The sequence below is a fragment of the Tursiops truncatus genome, chromosome 10 (assembly GCF_011762595.2).
Source record: "Tursiops truncatus isolate mTurTru1 chromosome 10, mTurTru1.mat.Y, whole genome shotgun sequence".
In the NCBI taxonomy this organism is placed as follows: Eukaryota; Metazoa; Chordata; class Mammalia; order Artiodactyla; family Delphinidae; genus Tursiops; species Tursiops truncatus.
The window spans coordinates 84,699,528-84,710,704 of NC_047043.1; the positions used below are offsets into that span (position 1 = coordinate 84,699,528).

Genomic DNA, 11,177 nt, shown 5'->3' on the forward strand with positions numbered 1-11,177 from the left:
GCACTTTGTTAAAAATAGGCTTGTGGGCTTCCCTGGTGGCGCAGTGGTTAAGAGTCCGCCTGCCAATGCAGGGGACACGGGTTTGAGCCCTGCTCCGGGAAGATCCCACATGCCGCGGAGCGGCTGAGCCCGTGCGCCACAACTACTGAGCCTGTGCTCTAGACTCCGCGAGCCACAACTACTGAAGCCCGTGCGCCTGGGGCCTGCGCTCTGCAGCGGTGGAGGCCATCACAATGAGAAGGCTTCACGCCACAACTAGAGAAAGCCTAAGCGCAGCAACGAAGACCCAATGCAGCCAAAAATAAATTTAAAAAATTAAAAAAAAACCCCAGCTTTGTGTTAGGTGATTTTGCCCAACTATAGGGTACTGTAAGTGTTCTCAGCACGTTTGAGGTAGGCTAGGCTAAGCTGTGATGTTTGGCAAGTTAGGTGTACGTATTAAATGCATTTTTGACTTACGGTATTGTCAACTTATGACGGGTTATCTGGATGCAACCCCATTTTAAGTCAAGAAAAATCCGTACTTATGATTTCTGAGTAACACGGGAGTTTATCTGCAATGCCTTTACTGAGAATTCATCTTTGGCACCACAGTCTGTGTCAATCACTGCACAGAAGTGAAAAAATAGCCACATAAAGAATGAGTCAAGACTTAACAGCAGTAATTAATCCAAATAACAGTAATGTATACCACGTATAAGGTACAACTATCAAGTTATGGGTATGTTAAAACACAACAGACCTTAACACAATGAACAGCATAGCAAAACATTTCCAAGAACACCCAAGATGTTCCGTAGCCATTTTTAAACTCCCTTTAGGTGCCAGCTTACAAGTGCACCCACCTAGCTCCTTATCACATCTCAAAACTGGTTTCCACAACGTGACTGATCCTCTGCTTTATTAGCACACTTTTCGACATGACTTTTGGCAGCCTAAATCACCAAATGGGCAACAAAAAAGGAAAAAGAGTCATCACTGTTATTTAGTTAAGTGTGCTAAAGCTCTGAAGCCCAAAACCAGTCCAGGAAGTACTTTAATTGCATGGCCCAAGGTCTCCAAGGTTGTAAACTCTGTGTTTAATTTCTAGAACATGTTTAGAAAACAAAATCAGAAAAATGAGAATACTACTTCTTAAGGACATGCTTTATAAAGACAAATTTCCCGTAATCCAATAACTTTACAGACAAGACGCAAGCCCTAAAGTGCAATACGTATCAGAACTCTTAGCTGCAACAGTTTTAAAGGCGACTCCAAACTTCCAGTCTTCATCTATTCTACATACATTGAGTGAACCCCTACCAAGTGCCTGGCACTGTAACAGACATAGGAAAAGATATGGAAAGAAAGATCGTGCCCTCAAAAAAAAGGTGGAAACATAACAAAGGTAATCAAACAAAAATGCGGTTCAAATGTTATGAAGAGGTATACATGATCTTAGGGCGTTGGAAAAGGCTTCCAGAGACAAATAAGAGTCAGCCAGGCTACAAGGAAGGAGGAGCATTTTAGAAGAAATCCAGAGGAAAAGAACGTGTGAAGGTATGGAAATGAGACATCATGGTCCATGCTAGGAAAACACCAAGCAGTTCGGTATGAAACACACACATGCTGTGTGTGGAGGGCAGACAGGGTGGTGGCAGGTTGCTTCCAGAAATTCTAAAGAAACGGTAGAGGACCATGAAGCCCCTTGTGATGCTCAGGATTTGGACTTTAACCTAGAAGCAATGAGAACCAGGAGATAATTTAAGCTGTCCAAATGGAGAGGCCCAAGAACCAGTCGGATCTGTTTGTCACATGTATGTGTACATGGGGATGGTGACAGGTGGTTAATAAATAGTATCTGGGAATTACCAGCCTGTGAACAGAAGTGGAAAGGTACGGGTGACATCTAAGGAGAGTGAACAGTTAAAAAGGAGGTAGGAGGAGGCAAAGAACTAACTAACTTGTATCAACCTGTACAACAAACCCTACATCCAAGAACGAAAAAGGCCTAGTTCAAACCTCAGATTCAGTGAGGCCTTCCCCAACACACCCCATATACTGTCTCTACCTCCTCTAAAAAGCACTTAGGGTCTCTACCAGGTACCCGTTCACTCCATGCCTACCATGGTATTCACACCACTGGCTATCTTTTTATGGTCTTATCTTTTCAACAAGTTTGTTAGGTTCCTTGTTTATTCAACCAGTGCCTTGAAATATAAATGACCAATGAACAATATTACTCATGAGAGCCAAAAGTTTACTCCATTTGCATACTCCAGAAAACTCCACACACCAGGTTTTATTCCTTTCACCTAATGATGTGTGGATTTTATGCTGCTGCTGGGAGGAGATGACTGTGTTCAACTGTGTAGGTAATGAACAGAAGGTGCAGAGAGATCCCATCTCTCGAATGTGTTAGGGGTCTGTATGTAGAGTTAAGCTCTAAGATATTCTTAGGATAAAACAGCAGTGGTTGACTACACAAGAACCACACAGAACATGGATATTCACAAGCATAACAATGAGTGAAAAAAGCCAGACCCAGAAGTGTACATACTGTATGACTCCACTTAAATAAAGTTCAAGGGGAAGTGACTGCAGCGTGAACAAGGGGCATCTGGGGTCCTGGTAATGTTCTGTTTCTTAATCTGGGTACTGGTTACACAGGTATGCTCACTTTGTGCAAGTTCATCAAGCCTTACAATTATGATTTGTGCACTTCTCTGTATGTATGCTACAGTTCAAAAAGTTTACTTAAAAATAAACAGGCAAGGCTTCCCTGGTGGCGCAGTGGTTGGGAGTCCGCCTGCCGATGCAGGGGACGCGGGTTCGTGCCCCAGTCCGGGAGGATCCCACATGCCGCCGAGCGGCTGGGCCCGTGAGCCATGGCCGCTGAGCCTGCGCATTCGGAGCCTGTGCTCCGCAGCGGGAGAGGCCACAGCAGAGAGAGGCCCGCATACCGCACAAAAATAAAAATAAAATAAACAGGCAAAAAGAAAAAAAGAAAAAACGGGAGAGGAGATAGTGTTAGGAAGTATAAAGGAAGATGTCGCAAAGAGAAAAGGCCCTGGCGATGGGACAAGAGGGCAAATGAGAACCACAATGACTGTAAAATGTTTTACTTTAAGTTGTAAAGGAGACTTTTGGAGACCCACCATTTCCTAAAGTACTAAGGAACCGAATTAGTGCTAATAAGTATTTTCATAAGCTACAGCCACTTGGAATTTCTTCAGCATCTACGGAAGCACACAATAAATACATGACGCATGAAAAAATACACACTGAATCCATTCAAAACCTCCCATCCTAGTAACAGCTGACCCTTGAACAACATGGGTTTGAACTGCACAGGTCCACGTATACACGAATTTTTTTCAATAAACACATACTATAGTACCATACAGTCCGTGGTTGGTTGAATCCACAGATGCAGAACTGCAGATATAGAGACCAACTATGGGACTTGAGCAGCCAGGGAAATCCGTGACAGGTCCTGGAACGAATGCCCCTCAGATACCAAAGGACAAGTGTTACGTGGATTTTCAGCTATGCACAGGGGGGTAGGTATCAGCGCCCCTCACCTTCCAGTTGTTCAAGGGTCAACTGCAACAGGATATACTGGCACGTTAGCTGGCCAGACTTTAGTCTACGATGTGTAGCTAAAAGTTGAGCAGCCTATGCAGAAAGGCTCGAACTCTAAACTGTCCCCCACCAAATGAGCTAACTGGCACAGGTAAACCTCCAGAAATAACTATCCCCTTGCTCCAAAAGAAAGCAGCTTTAGTGTTTCCTAAAAAGGCAAATGCGTATCTCGACACTGCCTACAAAGCAGTCGCTCTGCCCAGTACTCACCACTCTGTAGTTCCCTATTCTGCTCTAATTTCTTCAGAGCACTGGTCTCTAGCTGAAATGATCTTATTCTTCTGTTCGCTTGTTTATTTTCTTGTCCTCGCCATAGTACTTTAAGCTCCACGGGAACAAAGATCTCATCTGTCTGTACACCACTGTACACCCAGAGCCCAGATGTCTGTGTGCTCAATAAAAACTTGTCAACTACCCAGGTAATTTACTTTAAGGTCACCAAGTATACGTAAGATCAAGTCAGTACTAATAAATCAGTTAAGTCCAGTGTAACAGCAAACACAAAATAAATTATCACTCCGTTTCTGGGTAAGAGTGATCTCTAAACCTGTACCCGCTTTTGTATCAGCTACGAGGCCGAAAGGTTTGACAAGGTTTGATGATTTGGAGGACCGGTAATTTTTCTATGTATTTTATGGAGAAATTTTACAAAAGACAAACACTACAATAAAGCCAGTGTGGCCTAAGGAACAGAACCACTGTGGCGAGTGACCCAGAACTGCGGGGAAGGGCCTGGCTCCTCTCTAGGTCAGGCACCCCTCTGCTTCCTGGGAGGTTTCCTATCCGAAAAGTACCACAGGATGATGCTCTTCTGAAGCTTCCAGCAAAGATCAAAACTTTCACGTTTCACTAAATATGTGTGTTTCCCCCTAAAACTTCTAAAGTACTTCATGACTAGTCAAGAGACTTTCAACTATCAGGGTATCTGAATTTAAGAGGAGAAAAAGTCCAAAGTTACAACTGCGAAGAATCAGGGAGTTCCTGGACAAGGAAAATATTTTACACACAAACAACTGAGTACTACCAACTTCCCATTCAATATCCTGAGTACCAGAATTTTTTTTTTTTTAAAGCCACACAATCTTATTACACATCTAAAGCAAATTCTTCACTTTTACTTGTCTGTATAAACTCTAAATATGGTACATTTTTCAGGGGAATAGTATTCAGTGCAGCACTATTATCGAAGAACCACTAATCAAGAAGAAATGCAGCAATATTTCAGTAATTTTAATTTTACAATAGAGATCATTACATTCAGAGAAATAACAAAACCAGAAGTAAAATATACTTCATTTATCACCATGTCTAGGAAGTTACTCTGCCCAATACTAAAAAACTTCAACTTAGCAGAACAACGGTTAGGTAAATTTCTGAGTTTGTGGTTTTGTTGGTTTTCTTCCTTTTAAAAGCTGATATCCTCTTTCATGAGACAGGCAAAGTGGGCTGGGAAATAGTACTTTGGCTATCACCTAGGGAAGGGGTAGTGTTTCTTTCCCACTCACCACCACCTTCCATAGACACTCCTTTATTTACTACCTTGAAAGGCTCAGAGTACATCAGCATGGTGGGGAGGCGAACTTCTCAGCCGCAGGTACCTCCTCCATGCTCTAGTGTTAAAGACTTCGTAAAAGTGTATCACAGAACAGGCATGAGGAAGCCATTCAATGTGACAGAAATGTACTAAAACTGGTTTGTGGTGATGGCTGTACAACTTTTTAAAATTTCCAAAAATCACTGAATTGTACACTTATACAGTTGATGCATCATATGGTATATAAATTATGTCTCGATAAAGCTATTAAAAAAAAACAACCAGCAGGGTATAAAGTGGAACAGTATAGGCGGAAAAAGGACTGTATTTAAGAAATAAACAGACCCAAAACAAAATTGGTAATACATCCAAAATAAAGCTCTCCACTGCCCCGTGAACCTCCAAGTAGCCTATTAAGTGTTGTCTCCTTCTTCCCTTAACACGTTCCTTTCGAGCTTCTGACCCTCTGCTCTAAGCTGCTACAGAAAGAAGAAAAGACCTTCTGAAACACTTTCATGACTCCACCCACAGAATTAAATTTATCTAGTACACATGGCAATAATAGTGAAAGATGGCAGGTAATTCTGTAGAAATCAATTCTTCTTATCCAGAAGAATTGAGGGGAGGGGGAATTCTTCTAATTGATGCCCAAGCCAGACTGCTCAGACCTCCCACAGCACTTTATTTATACCTCTCTCAGAGCCTTTATAACTTGGATTACAGCCATTCCTATACATGTCTTACCAACCTTTTAACACCCTCCTCCTATCCCCAATGTCTTCAGCAGACTCTTTCACACCCTAGTAATTTAATAAATGTTCTTTGGATGAGTGGCAATATTTTCCTAATGAAACTGAGGAGTATCAGTTCTATTCTCAAAGAATACAGTTCTATGTCCTATTGAACTATCACTAATTCAAAGCTGACTTCCTTGCTTGATTGGTAGATAGATGATGGCAACGACAGTGACAACAGTGATGAACAAACTCCAGAATTACCACTGGCTACCCAACCAGCGAGGCTGTTGTAATACAAAACATCAGCTCAGAGCAATAAAACCCAATTTCTATGCCAGTCAACAGCCTAGAAGTCCTTTTACTACTTAAAACTTATTCTAAAAATCACTGATTTTTGCCTATTACCCAGTATCCAAAACCCACCAAGTTTTCTACTGTCATCAATACCAAGTCTGATTAAAACTATACAAGGCAACAGATGTCAAATCTTTGTTGTATCAAGAAAATTACACACACACACAAAAAAGGCCCAGGAAAAAAACAAAGCAGTAGTAACTAGTGTCACAGAAAAATTAACAACAGTTAATACACTGGATAACACAGGAGGAAAATCTGTGAAATTCACCCTTTCACATGAAACCCATCCACAGCATAAGAAAGCCAAATGTTATCTGCCTTTTGATCAATGACTTCTAGAACATAATCTTTTATAAAGACTTCCAGATCTAACACATGAAAATACTGACAATAACCAAGATGAAATTAAGTTATGTAAAAGTATCATAAGTTGGTAAGAATTTAAATCCTCAGATCTCTAAAATCTGTGTTCAAATTCTACACAACCACAGACCTAAAAAAGTCACACTCTTCAAGATAGTAGGTGAGTATCCTGTTCCTGAAACATTTTCATTATTAGTAATTTAATATATTTGTTAAAAAACAATTCCAATGTTGTCATCTGTGACTCTGAAAAAATTTTAAACATCTATATTGTTTTAAAAATCAAAACCTTACACGTGCTTCCAAAGAGCTGATGAGTCAGATTTTTTTATATGTGTAGAAACTGAAATGCACTTTATTATGAGATAATTATTCCCAGCAATACACTGGATGTAAACTGAATCTGCTTTAAGTTTCTCTTCACCAGTAAAGTTCTCAAGTTCTTAGGAGTTTCCTAGTCATTTACTTTAACATCATCTACGGTAACACTCAAAGCAAAACCACAATAAAGAGGTTTGGCCTCTGAGGGATTCTACATGTAAAAAAACATTACTCAAATAAAATACAATCACTATTGCTTTAAATAACAAATACATTTCTAAACTTTCATGGCATTTGATGGAATTCCCTGTTTTAGATAGCAAAACAAAATCTACTAAGCTCCCAATCTGAATCTACTAATCTACTAAGCTCCCAATGAGTGTTTCTTATTTTAACTAAATCTGCTCTATGATAATACAGAATATTGATATGAATTTACTTTAAAAAGTACCTATGGGGAAATAGGTACTTTTTAGTTCTGGAATACTTTTATTCAAAAGTCTCAGTATTTAGAGTTAGTGGAATTCACAGAACTGTTCCACCAGTAATTGGACAAAGTTGCCCAATATCCTATTTATTCCCAGGTATAAATAAAGCAATGAAACCCTAAGAGGACACATTCATTTAGCCAAAGAACAATAACCAGTTAGAACTGTGCAGTGCTACTACACGGTCATGTTGGAATGCCACCAATTCAAAAACAAGTACCTGATGAAATAAGACTTTTGGCAATCAACTTTAAAGATCCCCAAGGAACTCACTCATTCTGTCTTGCTTTCTCTCTCTCTCTCTCTCTCTCTCTCTCTCTCTCTCTCTCTCTCTCTCTCACACACACACACACACACACACACACACACACACACAGCCCCCCCCCATGTCTGCCCATTAAATGACATAAAGAATAGTTTTTAACTTCAAACTCTAATCACTGAAACAAATTCCAGTTACAAGTTAAAAGATGACCGGAAGACTACAAAATCAGCTTCCACATTTCATTCAAGAATATCTAAATGTTAAATCTGGAGTAGTTCAACTCGTTTTGATACCACACAGTTTACCACCTTCACTAAAATGAGGAATTCCTTCAACATTCTTTGCATTTTAATAAAGCTCTAAACACAAACTTCAGTATAATCACGCTATTCATTCTACATTTTGCAAAAATCGTCCTCCATCACCATTTCTCATAAGCTAATCAGAAACATACACACACACACACACACACACACACACACTGACAGTTCAGTCTTCCAAAAAATGCACTTTCTTTATCAAACCCCAGCATTTATCTTCAAGTGCAAGGAAAACAAAAAAAAGACATTTGCAGTTCAAGACAGGAAAAGCACAACCACCGCGTTACTGTACAACCACCACCAAATTTCTCAGGGAAGAGAAGAATAATTCACGACAGGCAAATTAAAAACATTCTGCACATGGCAAAAATAAAAGGTCCAATGTCCTACAATCCATAGCAAAGCTTCCTCTCTTTTGGAGCCAATACCAATAAGCCAATGGATACAAGTGTCAAATAAATCCAGCGTCTGTTTGAAACAAGACGAAACCTGGAAAAATTCCCTCCCATAAATCAGTGAACATGAGGCTTTGCACCCAACATGAAATATACACAACCCAAACCGACATCATCCCCCCCCCACCCCACCCGGCACGTACAGAAAAAGCCGTAATCAACAAGTTGGAAAGAAAGCAGAAAGTAGAGCTCACAACCCTATAACCCCGCCTTTAAAAAAAAAAAAAAAAAAGTCCTATAACAAAAGGTAACACAGATCTTCAAGTACCTGGTGGAGGTGCCTTTCCTCACATCGCAGATGCTGCATTTAAAGGCTTCCGCGCTGTTTCTGAAGGTGCAGACGCTACAATCCCAAAAGCCTTCGTCTGCGGCAGGTTTTGCTTGTCTTTTTGGCCTTCAGAGGAGTGAGGAGTGGGGGAAAGGGGAGGGAAGAGTCAAGGAGCAGGAAAAAGGGGGAGAGACAGCAAAACACAGGCGCTGGTGAGCCGTCGTAATTTCGCAGGAATCCGGCGCTGGAAACTTCGCCCTGGCGACCACCCACCCACCCTTTTCGGGGCCGAGAAGAGGAACCGGGGGAGGGAACGGGGCGCCCCCACCGGCACCACGCAGCCTCCGGGCCCGGGCCGTGCTGCCTCGCACAGTAGGCGGCGGCGGCGCCCCGGGAAGGGCCGCGGCGGGCGCAGGAAGCGGGCGGACTTGTGGACTTGAGTGGGGCTGGGGGGGCCGGGAGGGGAGCCGCGGGCCGGATCTGGAGGGGGCGCGCAGGGACAGCCCGAAGCCGGCGGCAGGGAGTGGGCCGGCTCCTTCCCTCTCCCCTCCCATGCTCGCGTCCTCCCTCCCTCCCCACCTGGTTAAATCTCCCTTTGTCTGGGAGGAGTGGCGGCGGCGGCGGCGGCGGAGGGCGGCTGAGGAGGAGCCGCCATGGCTGCGGCGCGCACGGCCGCCGGCCCCGAGCGGGAGCGACACCGCCTCCCGCCGCCGCCGCCACCGCCCGCCGCCGCCGCCTCCCCCCGCCCCCGGATCTCCATCTTAGCAGCGCCTCCCCCCGCCCCGGGTGGCTCCGGGGCCTAGTCGTCGCCGGCCCCCGCCCGCCCCCAGCCCTCCCTCCCCTTCCGCCCCCTCGGCTCGGAGCAGGTACCTGGTCGGGCTCTTCTTGTCGCCCATGGTCATGGATGGGCTGTACCCCCGCCCCCCCCCAAAGCCGAAACCGGCGCTGCTCGGAGGAGAAACGCCGTCCGGGGAGTCGTCGCGGACCGGCCCCCCTCCCTCCCCCGCGCCCGCCCTCAGCCGCTGGGGCTCGAGCTCCGGCCGCCGCCGACGCCGCCGCTGCCAGTCTCCGGACGAGACTAGTCCCCACCAGCGCCGCCTCCGCCGAGTGACTGACGAGGGGCGGGGCCGGGCGCCGCGCGTCACGCGCCGGGCGGCCAATGGGAAGGCGGCGGCCGGCGCCGCGAGGGCGGGGGCGGGGCGCGGGGGAGGGCGGGGCGTGGCGGACGTGGGCCGGGCCGTTGGTGTGCGTGCCCGGGAGTGTGTGCGCGCTGGGGGCGCGCGTGCCTGCCGGTGGCCCTGCGGCCCGGCGCGGTGGAGCGTGCGAGGCCGGCGGGGCGCACGTGGCCGCGCCCGGGTGCCGGGTCTGGGCCTCTGGCCTCGCGCGGCCGCCTCGTGGGACTGTCGCCGGGCCCCGGGCCCCGAAGCCGCCCCGGGGAAGTAGTTGGGCGCAGTTTGCGCGCGCCGCTGGGGCTTGCAACAGCCGCGACGCTCGCAACGCCTCGAGGCTTGCGGTGCCCCGGGAGCCGGCAGGGCCTCTTTTGGCCCGGGTTCCCCCGCGCCCTTCTGCTCCTCTGCCACGCGGACCTTTGTATCTGCCTCTCGTGAAGTCCCTGTTTCCAGCCGATACACCGCCCCGAAGCCCCTTCCCAGGCCCCTGACGCCGGAGGGAACGTGCGGAAAGGGTGTGGCGCAGCTCAATGTCCCCCAAGGCCCGACACTCAGCTCCTGCTTGAACCCCCCGAGAGCCTAAATAGGGCGTTTCCCCTAGGGAAGCTGCTGTACAGATCCCGGCAGCCACATGCCAACAGTTTAAGCCTTATGTCTCAGCGCCTTCATCTCCAAAATGAGGCTAATAATCATCCTCCATAGGTTCTTTGGAAAATTCAGAGACGTAATGCACGAAAAGCAGGCAGGTCAGCGCCTGGCACTTAGGAAGGACCAACACAAAGTAGTGGGTTGAGAACGATTATAACTGGGCCTGGGTTGTGCACCATTTCGCCTGCTTCAGAAGCTTCTTAGAGGCAAGGAACAAGTAGTACCCTTTACTTTCTGCCCTGCTCCAAGGACGCTTGCCAAATTAACTTGAACGTGACTCAGGCCCCTCTGGCCTTAGGCAATGGGGAATCGTGGTAGGGGGAAAACCACAGATGATAAGATAAAAGGCTTGGCTGGGCTAAAGCCCTGGGTGGGGTAAGGGACAGGCTCAAGGGATAATGCTAGAAGTTGGGGGGTGGGGATAGGGGTGTGGAGGGAAGATAAGACGGGCCCTCAGCTTCTACTGAGACAGCCCCCCTCCCCCCAGTTTATATGCAAACACAAAGTGGGTTGCTGTCAAGACTGCCCCATAAAAGGGAAGCATTCCAGGGCAGTAGACCAGGGAAGCTCACTTCCCTGAGACAGAGTGCCCAGGGAGCAAGAAGTCCTAGGATCAGTCCAGGGATCA

The 11,177-nt window shown here is 46.2% G+C and overlaps 1 protein-coding gene across 1 annotated transcript in view; it reads right to left on the reverse strand.

Annotated features, from left to right (window-relative positions):
* The window catches only part of RYBP (RING1 and YY1 binding protein), a 75,121-nt gene extending 65,367 nt beyond the window's left edge, over positions 1 to 9,754 (reverse strand). The window contains exons 1-2 of the mRNA XM_033865285.2: positions 9,603 to 9,754; positions 8,733 to 8,858 (exon numbers count right to left, since the gene is read on the reverse strand). Of these exons, the coding sequence (XP_033721176.1) occupies positions 8,733 to 8,858; positions 9,603 to 9,634 (158 nt within the window). The 5' untranslated portion in view covers positions 9,635 to 9,754. The remainder of the gene's footprint in view (positions 1 to 8,732; positions 8,859 to 9,602) is intronic.
* Between the last annotated feature and the right edge of the window lie 1,423 nt (positions 9,755 to 11,177).